This window comes from Micropterus salmoides, unplaced genomic scaffold (genome assembly GCF_014851395.1).
Source record: "Micropterus salmoides isolate LMB-PRFRI ecotype aquatic unplaced genomic scaffold, ASM1485139v1 Ms_hic_scaffold_22, whole genome shotgun sequence".
Taxonomy (NCBI): Eukaryota; Metazoa; Chordata; class Actinopteri; order Centrarchiformes; family Centrarchidae; genus Micropterus; species Micropterus salmoides.
This window is the reverse complement of record NW_024041373.1, coordinates 15055982-15068417: the sequence shown is the minus strand read 5'-3', so window position 1 is coordinate 15068417 and position 12436 is coordinate 15055982. Positions and strand designations below refer to the sequence as shown.

The 12436-nt window shown below is 42.4% G+C and overlaps 1 protein-coding gene and 1 long non-coding RNA gene across 3 annotated transcripts; one reads left to right on the top strand and one right to left on the bottom strand.

Moving 5' to 3' along the window:
- The first annotated feature begins 1294 nt into the window (after positions 1 to 1294).
- slc25a28 (solute carrier family 25 member 28) lies at positions 1295 to 7802 on the top strand. 2 transcript variants are annotated; one of them, XM_038736846.1, is made up of 4 exons: positions 1295 to 1845; positions 4249 to 4477; positions 5363 to 5419; positions 5815 to 7802. In XM_038736846.1, the coding sequence occupies exons 1-4, from the start codon at positions 1501 to 1503 to the stop codon at positions 6375 to 6377; spliced, it is 1194 nt and encodes a 397-aa protein (XP_038592774.1). In that variant the 5' UTR covers positions 1295 to 1500; the 3' UTR covers positions 6378 to 7802. The 2 variants fall into 2 exon arrangements, with proteins under 2 accessions (XP_038592774.1, XP_038592775.1); XM_038736847.1 differs by lacking the exon at positions 1295 to 1845 and having other exon boundaries at positions 4335 to 4942.
- A 3532-nt stretch (positions 7803 to 11334) lies between these two features.
- On the bottom strand, positions 11335 to 12143 carry LOC119916882. The gene is made up of 2 exons (XR_005447180.1): positions 11953 to 12143; positions 11335 to 11615 (listed from the first exon to the last, which is right to left on the bottom strand). It is a non-coding gene; the product is annotated as an uncharacterized LOC119916882 (long non-coding RNA).
- Between the last annotated feature and the right edge of the window lie 293 nt (positions 12144 to 12436).

Below are 12436 nucleotides of genomic sequence, written 5' to 3'. Positions count from 1 at the left end.
TCATAGGTCTTATTTATTTCTCCCAGCATCCTTTGCACTGTGCTCCATCACACTGTGTACATGTGTACATGTATGCATGTATGTGTATGTGTACCTGTATATCATATCCACCTTCAACATGTACATAATGAGAATAGTTTACTCTTGCATCCGTTGCACTCTGATAACTGCACTATTTGTCAATATGTCTATATTGTTTTGTTCATATTGTGTATATTAGTGTTGTCTATACTGTAGTTTGTGTCTGATTTTATTTTATTATTATTTTGTTATTGTATTATGGTATTTTTGTATGAGTAAGCACATCATGAGCAATGTACAATCCTGAGTCAAATTCTTCGTATGCGTACACATACCTGGCAATAAAGCTGATTCTGATTCTGATTCTGATTTTGTGGTGCCAAGATAAGAACATAAGCCAACCAGTTAAAATACTTTGTATAGCCGAGTAATACAGCAAAATTTCCAAACATTTCTTTGTTCTGGCTTCTTGAGAATTTGCTGTGTCATATGAATATAAATTGAATATCTTTAGGTTTGGGGTTTGTGCAAAGACAAAACAAGTCTGTGAACATGTTTTCTAGGACTCTCTGGGAACTTGTGATGGTCATTTTTGACCATTATTTTCTTAGATTTTATAGCCTAGACTCTGTATAAAGCCTAATCGATAATGACAATAATTGTTAGTATGCAGTCCTAAAATGACCCAAGATTGTAATATTTTATTGTGATACTATGATGTGCTTGTTTATTAAGTAAATAAGTCAGTGGGCTGAATCACAGGTGGAAATTATAATATTAGCACCACAGCTGTTGTCATTCAACTCTTTACATAGCTTAATTTTGACCATATCTGACTATGTAATTAGTTGATTAATTAATTTCGTAGGCTCCATTATGTCGCCTAAAATGTAAGTTCCAGAGATATGCAACAATGGATAAAAGCTGTAGTTCATAACACCGCAAACTGAGACTAAAAATTCAGCAGCATCAAGTAGCCTATCAACTCAAGTGTAAACAAATTAAACCGAACACACGGGCTACTGTATGTGTACAAGAATCTTAATCGTTTTAATATCATTCTCAATTCAAGACATGTCCTTTAGAGTGACCTACGTGCCCTTTCATAGCTTTCACAGATGTACTTGAAGTGAAGCGATCCCCATGTAAAACGCAACATTTGAGGTCCTAACCTAAATGCAGTCATGAGTGTCAGGTCTATAACCCAATAGCGTGAGTAGGACTTGCCTATGGTAACCAATCAGAGATCACTTCCTCATCGCGGCCTGTGGTGGACTCCGTGTGTATTTGTCGGCCACGACCTCCCTTGCTTGGCTCTGCCTGGGAAGTACAGAGGCGTGGAGGCAATCCTATAGCAGGCGAGAAGCTGTGAAACCAACGTTCCCCGAGGGGATGTTCCGTTAAGACTTTAGGACTGAAATCAGCCACAAGACGCCGTGTCTGCGTGACTAAAGACTTTAACACACTACCTGGGTTCTCATGGAAGCAGATGGATTTGTGAGGAGGCGTCGGATGACAGCGGAGACTACAGGCAATGATCCCGGGGTTGCTGGTGCCTCTGCCGGGGCAGAAGTTCGATGGCTGGGGGGCAGGTTCTGGGGAGTTTCTGAAAGTATCGTGGGGAGCCTGACACCCCGGATCGGTGGGGAAACAGAGCTACAGACTGTTGATTGTATCTGCAGTGCACAGGATGCACAGACAGAGGACTCTGAACCAGACTATGAGGGTTTGCCACAGGGAGCTTCCACTAGCACCCACATGTTGGCTGGAGCCGTGGCCGGGATCATGGAGCACTGCCTCATGTTCCCCATCGATTGTGTCAAGGTAGCATAGCTCAGCGGCTAACCACCTGACTCGCAACTTTTTATGAATGTTGGGCGCTTTCACGGCCAGGGTCTCTGCCCTGCGGATGTTATTCTTGTAGCCATCATGTTTGTTAGCATAGCATATTAGCCTGCACGCTAACCTAAACACGCTGCAGAGCTGACGGGGTGTGAGTACAAGGTCAGTCTGCACTGTTAGCGTTTCACAACCCTACTAGCTTACTTGTTAACCTACTAGCTAGTTGTTATGACACAACTTCAACAAGATCAAACTCAGGAGCCCATTTGGTCACCTTGTTTATAACTACTAAACATAGTCATCAAATCAATCTGCTGTCAAAACCTCCACAGACATAATGTTACCTAACTAATCTGTACATTTTATGTATAAGTAATTCAAGGGGCGTTAGCTGGAAAGAGGAACCATTTCTTAATGCCAACTGCATCAACAGTTTTGGGAGTTGTACTCTGTTTACAAAACAAGGGGGTTGGTTGAATGTTGTTCCTAATAAGTTCCACTATTACTACAAGACAATCACTATTATTACAAGGCACACACAAATGAACTACATTGCAGTTTTGATACATTTTGGCCTGTTCACAGTGCAGCATCTGTTGCTACTTTCCCAACACACCGTTTGGTAGTTTTCGCATTGTGGCAGCAGGCCCACTGCTTCATCAGCCAGCAACTAACTGTTCGCAAAGGTCTTCTGATCACATGTGAGTCATGCAACTTAAGTTCTTATCATGTGGTCTTCTTTGTGATTTATGAGTTAGTTTTATTTTGTTTTTAATTTAAACGTAGCTAATGAGGCATGACCTATTGCCCCAAGAGATCAGCTAGTTATGGCTCTGCATAACACAGGCGCAGGGTCAGAGAGGCGGGGCAAGTGGCGGTGAGCTTTTGTACTGTCAGCTGTCCGTGTCAGACTGAAAAGCTGTTCATACGCCCATGCTTCATCCACGTCTCTTCCACCTGTAGTCCAAACTCTCTTGCGGCCTGTCCATCCTGAAACCTGGACAAGACCAATGTTGACAGAGGCTTCTAGTGTGTGGAGTGTATGCCACACAGCTATTGGGTTACAGCATCTTTCCAAGCATGCCACAGGAGATTTGGGGCATTATGACTCAGCAACATTAAGTCTACTGCACAGAAACAGCCACACGTTTTAGGTTCCTATTCCTATCATTAACGGTCTTCCCGTATACAAAATAAAGGCTTCTCCTGTACGATAAGCTCCCCACTTAAGAGATCATTTTGTAATTATTGTTTTAAAATCCGCTGTCATACTCCTTTTAATGTATCCTAAATCCCAGTAATTGGTTGTGGATTTGAAAAAGCGTGTTGCATTTGTAGGTCTATCAGAGTGTAAACAAGGTGCACATGAATGGAATTTGTCATAGAAAGAATTCTCTCCAAAGAGTGGTTTATGTAGTGTTTACATTAAGGACAAAGGTCATTGCTTTGTACATGTGCAAACATACTGTAGATAAACACGCTGTACCCATGGCTGTTAATCGCAAGACACCCATGCATGCTTTTGAATGGGGCATCAATGAATGAATGAATGAGGAAGCCAGTATTCAGATTACACTCTTTTCACTATCATGCAAAGGGATGTGCAATAGGGTTGTGTGCCAGGTGTGAAGTAACTTGATTCATATACTCGTACCACTGTTAGCTAGCTCTCTTTGGGTCCTGCATTCCACAGCTGTAGTACAGAGTGACACGAGGCCATGTTTATTCTTTGCTAGAGCTCTCCATGCACATACACAGTGGGGTGTAAGTTTGTCCATTCAGCTGGAAGTTTGGTATTCGGGGATTATGTTGCTGCTAATTCCTGGGAGGCAGACACACTCGTCCGATCCGTCCCCAGGCAACCCTCTCTAAATACTAAATGGCATCGACTGAAACTTTTATATATATATATATATATATATATATATAATCTCTAATGTGTCTCGGCGTGCATGTTTCTGTGTGTGTGTGTGTGTGTAAGAGGAAGAGAGGAAGGTGTGCTTTAGGGTCAGTGGGAAAAGAGGGTTACAGGAAGTCAGTTTATGTCCCCTTGTGACCTTGGAGCTTGTAACACCATACTTCCTTCTATTCAATTATGCATGTACACCAGCACACACCACACACAATGCCGAATACCTCATTTCCCTTATTTGACCCCTTATTCACACTGCAGCCTATCCAGCAGTCTTTTCATTGCCATGCTATTTTTTTTACTGTATTAGGCAGGCATGTGGTAAGACTTAAATTATCCATTACACCCTATTTTTCTATCCAACAGATCAAATTCATGGACATATTATTACGGCCAATACCTAGCCCTGGTGTGTGGGAAGTGACACACTGTACTTTGAACTTTGCTACATTCCACCTTTTCCTCTTTTCTAGACACGAATGCAGAGCCTGCAGCCCGAACCCGCAGCCCGCTACAGGAATGTGATGGATGCTCTTCGCCGAATTGTAGCCACAGAGGGAGTGTGGCGGCCAATGAGAGGGCTGAATGCAACAGCAGTTGGGGCGGGACCTGCCCATGCCCTCTATTTTGCCTGCTATGAGAAACTCAAAAAGACTCTAAGTGATGTCATTCACCCAGGGGCTAACAGTCATTTGGCTAATGGTACCATAAAACATACATATACACATTAACAGTAGCATTATACCGTAGATGTACAGTATCACGTATGGCTATCTTAACTTTTGAGATCACCGTGAGATAGGTTGATACGTTGTACTTGTTCAGCTACAACCCTAATGCCAAGCGGCATCATTGTGATCTCAATGAAGCTACTGACTCAGCTTAATCTGGTCCCAGTCCTAAAAACCCCTGGCAGGCCATCAAATCGGATAGAGCCTTTTCATAGCTACGGTTGCACCAGTGCCAGGGTCAGCTGACGATCTGTCGCTGGCTTTTAGAAAAGTTTAAACAATTTGTCTTATTTGGGTCAAGTTCAGCAGAGACACCTCCGCTGCAAAGTGCAAAAAGATTCAACTTGAAGACCTTGCCCTGAATGTCGACCATTTCCTTATTCCGTGTTCTCCCTACTCTGTCTCTTCCTTGTTTTCCAGTTTAGTGGGAGGCTGGGTAAGTCCTCTTTCTCCGATCTCATCTTCTCTTTCTTCTGTTGGTCCTGTCTGTTCCAAGTTTATGGGTTTGGTTTAATGCTCTCAAAGGAGCAATGAACAGTCTTGTCCACCGGGTGTCTCTCTTTTCTCAGGTTTCTCCTCCTGAATTAGGTCAGGAGTGACTTACACCTGTGCAATTTGCTGAATATGTGCCAGTTATGCTATAGTGATATATATTATTATGAGCATGACATTTGCAGCTTTTAGGAATAAGGCAGTGGAGGCCGTGACACGATCAAACGGGGCTCTTAGTGTTGCAAGTGAAAAGGCTTTTTCCAGCTCATTTTATGCCTCTTGACTGCAGTATGTTCTGTTTTCCTTCTGTGTTGTTGCTGATTTATCTCAATATGTAGTAATTTCCGAGGTGTGTTTGTTTCAGGAACAGCTGGGTGTGTGGCCACACTGCTTCATGATGCAGCCATGAACCCAGCCGAAGGTAAGGGCAACATTTACAATGCCATTTGCCACAGAAATATCAGTTAAGAAACATGCAGGTGCCACGTCTGAGCCAACCATTTTTTTTACATGCTGCCCTGAAGTCTCACATATTGACTTTCACAGCTGCGTCTTGTTCACCTGCCCAAACATGTCAGTAGAAGGACACAAGTCAGAGTCCTCGTGTGCAGCTGTTAGATGGGGTGCAGCTGCCTGAGCTTTTAAAATGGCACACTGCATCTTTCTCTGTGCTTTAAGGACAGTACTACTGCAGGTAACATCTCACTAATTTCTTTTTTTTCTTTTTCCGTCCTTGTTCCCTTCATACTGCCAACCCTGGATACATTTGACCTTCTCCTCCAATCCATCAATACATCTACCCATGTGTGTCCCTAGTTGTGAAGCAGCGCATGCAGATGTATAATTCGCCCTACCGTGGCGTGTTGGACTGTGTACGCGCCGTGTGGCAGAAAGAAGGCCCTGCTGCGTTCTACCGCAGCTACACCACCCAGCTAACCATGAACGTGCCCTTTCAGGCGCTCCACTTCATGACCTACGAGTACCTTCAGGAGTTGCTCAACCCCCACAGACAGTACAATCCCTCGTCCCACATGTTGTCTGGAGCTTTGGCTGGAGCCATTGCGGCAGCGTCCACCACACCTCTGGATGTCTGCAAGACCCTGCTCAACACCCAGGAGTCTCTAACCCTCGGCTCCCTGTCCTCCGGCCAAGGCCCTGGCAAGGGCCAAGGAGCCCACAGACACATCTCAGGCCTGGCCCATGCCTTTCGGACAGTTTACAGGCTGGGCGGCCTGCGGGGCTTCTTCAGGGGAGTCCAGGCGAGGGTCATCTACCAGATGCCCTCAACAGCCATCAGCTGGTCGGTCTATGAGTTCTTCAAGTATGGACTCACCAAGCACCAGCACGACAAGAGGAGAGCGCAGCACCTGGAAGCTTAGATGTAGATGTCTTCTCTCTTTAATCTCCACAAATATTTCTCTCCCATCCCTGAGAGGAGAAGATGAAGTCAATACGCACATAGAATCTGACTAAAATCCACCTCGGTTGTCCCATCCCCTTCAGACATAGCAGACAAGAAAGACATCTTCAAAGACAGTTTGAGTAGTTGCATTTCTGCTACACTGTTTCAAGACTAGATGTGGTTTGAGTTAAATTTTTTCTCTCTCCTAGGATGAAACATTTATACAGTATTATAGAACATGTTAACTGGGAGATCTTTTTAAGACATTCTGGTGACTACTATGTTTGTCCAAGCTGAGGATAAATGTGATGAAAGCACACATTTTGAGTTGGAAAGGTTGTCAGCAGAGGGCAGTAGTGTTACTTTGTTAACTCTCCTGTAGTTTCATAAGCTTTGCTATCCTAGGAGCAGATTTTTATTTTCACCCATCCAAACCTTGAATTTGACATTAAAAATTATGACTTACTCCTGAACCGACCCCTTATTGGATTCATGAATTAAACCTTTTATACAGACTATTCTCACAGTAATCCCAGAAAAGACAAGATCATTTTGGTGTCTAGTTCAGGCTTCACACAGGCATTCAGACACTTTGATCCAAGTGTTTTGGCCATATAGAATCAAAAGCAAATTAAATTAAAGTTTAAGAAAAATTTCTTGTTAAGCTATCACATGGCATGGATCAGTACCCAGATATTTTTCTGTAGAGATTGAATGGGACCCTGACAAAATGGCAACTCACAATAGTTGAAAAAGCAAAAGTTAAGACCATTTTATTGTATATCTTGATTATTTGAACTGTGTAATTTGAATACTATTCGATAATTTCACAGACTAACAAAAAGAAGACCATAGATCAGATTTTGGGTAGGGTTTTGTTTAGCTATTGGCAGGTAAAGGAATGAATATATTTATTTTCCCTTTTCAAATGTTTAAAATAGTTCCCTATCATGTATTTTCAGTAGCTCTGAAGTATCTGAAGTGCGCCTGTAATTTATTTTTAATCATTTTGTTTCCTTAAATGGTATTTTATTTCCAGCAAAATATTACTTTAAACTTTCCCTCTGGTTTTCCCCCATTTATGTGTTTAGTCCGACCTTGGATCATCCAAAAACTCACCATTAATGCCTTGTGTTTGACAGAGAAGACGATGCAGCTGTCAGCGTTGTTTTCAGCCTGTGAACTACTGAGTTACAATATCTCTGCTCAACAGCAAAGGTTGTATACAGTGTGCTTTGCCCCAAATAAGAATTCAGTATCCCACAAGTTACGTATCTGTGCCCCCATTGACTACACATAAATGGAAGTTGTCATTCTTATTGACTGATGTCTGACACTGAATTGCACTCGTTGAATAAAGACTGAGCAGTGTGGCTATACTCACTGCTCATAAACGATGGGAGTCCTCTTTTGATTTCTTTAAATGTTTCTGAATGCTTTGCTAACTGTGTGACGATGACTTAAAAGAAGGCTCATGCCTATTTGCCAGTTGTTGCAAAAACAACAAATCCGTATTGCCATTTTAATCTGGGTGTGATTATGAAATATTTAAGTCTTTGTCCTGTCCCTGGTGGATAGAAAAGAACGGAATAAATGCCGTAAGCCACATCTGCACACATGTGGTGTTTGCCTGTGTTTTCAGGTATTTATTTTTAGTTTGAGGCAGGTACAGTTGTTTAGTCTTTGAACACAGGTGCAGATTTCAACTTTGACCCACAAGACTGAAAACACAATTTGAACTTGTGGACACACTGCCTGCGTACAAACAGCTTGGAGAGTGAAGCTTTGGAATTCAGCAAATGATGCATGATAAAGTAAACGTCCATAACCTTGCTTTGACATTTGGAGCTAGCTGGCCTTTATACCTTTAGGACTAGTGAGCAAGTCCTTAGTCAAAATTGCAGGAGGATCTCTTTCTCCAGTGGAAATTGGGGCATTGAGACACTGGAATGCTTATCTTGAAACAGTAAAGCCCATTGCCAGTTTTACAGAGGGTCCTCGAAACATGCATTCCTATTAAGTGACAGATCTGTGAGATTAGAGCCGCATCAGAGGCAATAATTGTGTTAGAATAAAGAGAGACTGAGTCTAATATTTTTTCCTTACAAAAACTGCACACTCGTGTACACTCACTAACTCAACTGTCATGATAACCCATTTTCATAAATTCATGATCCATGCTGAAAGAAATGTTGACAGATGTCATAGTATGCATGTAGACAGGAATACATTTCCCCCCATCACCAGTCACTCTGGCGAGTCCACAACACCTAATTTTAATATAGAATGTGGAAGAAAAAGTAATTGTATCATTAAACCTGTTAATATGAGTCAATCAGTTTCAAAGTGTCACGCCTAGAATATAAAGTATGAAAGGAATAAAATCCTGTGCTACCAGTTTTGCAGCTAACATCTTATCATATTGTCTTATTTTTGACCAAAACAAGAACTTAAAATGGTTTTACTATTATTTTGATCTGTATAGAAATTTACATTACATTAATCGGACCCCTTCGACGATGTCTGTAAATATACAGTACTGTGCATAACTTTTAGGCAAACGTGGAAAAAATGATAAAGTAAGAATGCTTTCAAAAATAGACATGAAAATAGATTATATTTATGAATTAACAAAATGCTAAGTGAGTGAACAGAAGGAAAATCTAAATCCAATCAATATTTGGTGTGATTACCCTTTGCCTTCAAAACATCAATGAGCATCAAAGCATCAATTCTTCTAGGTACACTTGCACAAAGTCAGAGATTTTTTAGGCATATTGTCGGGTGTATGATTAAACAATTATACCAAGCAGGTGCTAATGATCATCAACTCAATATGTAGGTTTAAACACAATCATTAAGTGAAACAGACACAGCTGTGTGGGAGGAAAACAACTGGGTGTGGAACAGCCAAACTCAGACTCAGCAGACGTTTCAAGGCAGACAGGTTTCCAAATGTGCTGTCCAGGCTCTTTTGAAGAAGCACAAAGAAACATGAAATGATGAATTCTTCAATAAACTGGATCCAAGCTCCCCTCTACGAAGGCACTGAAGGGCATGGTCAGTGAAGTACAACACTGCCAAGAAGAAAGCCAAGGCTGACCTAGAGAAGGCTGATTTTGTCAGTCTTACGGCTGACATGTGGTCATCCATTCATATGGATGGGTACCTTGGAGTAACCATAATGCCATTGCATAAAACCAGAGGCAAAGATGGCAACTGGTGTATTTGGAGTCATCAGGTTTCACAAATCCCACATAGCCCAGCATATAATAGATGTGAAATGTGTGCTCAGTTGAGTTGTGACATGGCGCAGGGGCCATGTCCCATGGCGCAGGGGCCATGTCCCATGGCGCAGGGGCCATGTCCCATGGCGCAGGGGCCATGTCCCATGGCGCAGGGGCCATGTCCCATGGCGCAGGGGCCATGTCCCATGGCGCAGGGGCCATGTCCCATGGCGCAGGGGCCATGTCCCATGGCGCAGGTCCCACAACCTAAATCTCATTGTGAAGCAGGCCATTGACCAAACACCAATGCTTCATGGAATCCTAAACAAGGCATGGAAAATTGTTGGATTATTCCGATCCAGCTGCAAAGCTAAGGACAAACTTGTGGTGATGCAGGGATTGATGGGCAGATCAACAATGAAACTCACACAAGTGGTGGAGGCTAGATGGAACAACACATTTGACACGCTGCAGAGCCTGTATGAGCAACGTGAGCCAGTGGGTGCCACCACCCTCAACATACGAATCATTCTGGGTATTGGCACTGACCACATTGCAGGATCCAAGATTTAAAAATATGGCTTTTGAAAATCCAGTCAAAGCCCAGGAAGGAAAAAAGACGGCAAAAACGGAGGACTTTAGAAACAATGACAGCCGCTCACGCTCGGCTCTCTGATTGGGTCTTATAAGTCATGCAAAGCAGAAACACGATGCTACTGACCGGGTTTTTGACATGGTATTTTTATTACAATACCATGCAAATAACACATCTGCCTACACTTACTGTGCATGTCGCTGTATTTACTTTGCAACGACTCCCAGTCTGTTTTCCGCCGCCACACTCCTGTGTTACATTCAGTAACAGTCCCAGCTCCTTATTGGTGCATGCAAAAAAAAAAAAACTTATTCTGTCTGTATTTATTTTTTCTTTTGCCAAATCTTCTGTAACTAGGAAGAGACCATCTGCTTCATGTTTACACTGGCACGCGCATGCCCAGTGTATCTGAACGGCCAATAGATGTGACACCTCTTCAAACAGGGATTGTTAATGAACCGTCTCAGTCTCTCTCTCCCCCCAATTATCTCTACATGCATGTATACAGTATGTGTGGCCTGTCATAGTTTATGCTATCAGAAAGTTGTGTTTGTGTGATCCGCTCTTCCCTGTAATGCTAATCAGCCAAGCTAGAGCTTGCCCACTGTGTCTGTGGTAGTGAATCTCATGACAGACTGACTGACACGCTGACAGAAAATCTAATATGGTGATACAAATACAGAGGGACATCAAGTAGAAACTGGATGTCACAAATCTTTCAAATGTGAGTTTTGTCTGCCCTGCTATTTCTGCTTTTAATTTCTCAGTGTCTGCCTACCTGTGTGGGAAAGTGTGACTGAGGCTGTCTGCTCCAAATCTCAGCAGTCTGAGAGGAGTAATCTATTTAGTCTGGTCTTCTTTCCCACTTTTTTTGTGTAAGGGCGTGTGTTTGTGCACTTCAGTGAAGACAAAGTACGAGTAGGCAAGCAGTGTCAGGACAGAAATACTCAGAGACACATCTCAGTAGCTTGAAGTCTACTGTATTGGCGTCCTCCCCTCTTCTTTTCTATGAATGAAAATAAATCTTGTCACTAGACATACGAAAATCAGTCTCTTTCAAAGGTGCCAAGTTGACAACATTCAGAATTTGAAGATGGAAGCACAGTATTTACCTCTGGGTCTGTTCAATGATGGTCTTTAGTGTGGTTGCCTTGTTGCTTCTCGCTCACTGTCCCCTGGTTGATGGCTTTGACCCATTCCCAATTGATGATGCGACCGGTTTTGGTCTGATGTTCACAGACAGCGGATGTTGTGTCTGCTTTAGGTGTTCATTCAGTCAAGCCCAGTGTCCTTGCCATTTCACCAGTGTAGTGTTTGCCACAGCTGTTGCACGTGGTGTTGAAATAAACCACACTTTATTACAATCTGGGTTTAATTTTCATGCCTGTCATCCCTGAAAACAGATCAACAAGCATAAGCAGTCAGACACAGTCAGACACATACATGCCTAGTATTTTTGCATGTGCAAGGACATTAGGAACATGAGGAAGAAGAACAGACGCAGATGACTTGAGAGATAATTGGGAAAACGTAAATTTGATTTTTACAGCATCGCCTTGAGATCAGAGAGTCTCATTATATGTACCTGACTACTGGGTGAAATGTTCAACCCACCTGCGACATTTTGTGTTTCAAAGGTACAAAGTTTAAGCTGCACAAACACTTTTAGGCAAAGAAAATTAAGAAGAAAGTGTCACTTGATCCAAGTAAAATAGAGAATGTAGACTCACAATGATCTGAACAACCTGATTGTCAGCAAGTCTGACTCAATCATGTGGGGATTTGAACCCTGGACCAGTAGATCTCCAGAGTAGGTGACTTGCTGGCTGAGCTACTAGTGAGAAGATGTCTTTGCACACCTTCTCACAAGTTGAGGTAGTGACATCACATGTGCCAGACCCAGATGGTTTTGCCAAGAAAAGTTCTGCAAAAAATCACACATCATTTTGTTGGTTTTGGGTGTGTTGTTAATTATTTTGGTGGCACTTGATTGACGAAAGAAAATATTGTGCATACTGTACAAGTTATAGCACGATACTGAAAATCACTGCAGATTCACCGTTTGACCGATCTAAAAATCCTTTGCAACACTTGATATCAGCCATCTAGAGAATGTCTGTGTTGATTTTGGTAGCGTTTCAAGAAAGACTTGTGGAGATATAGATGTTAATTTATTTAACATATTCTGAAAAATATAGAGTGACTGACTTCTGA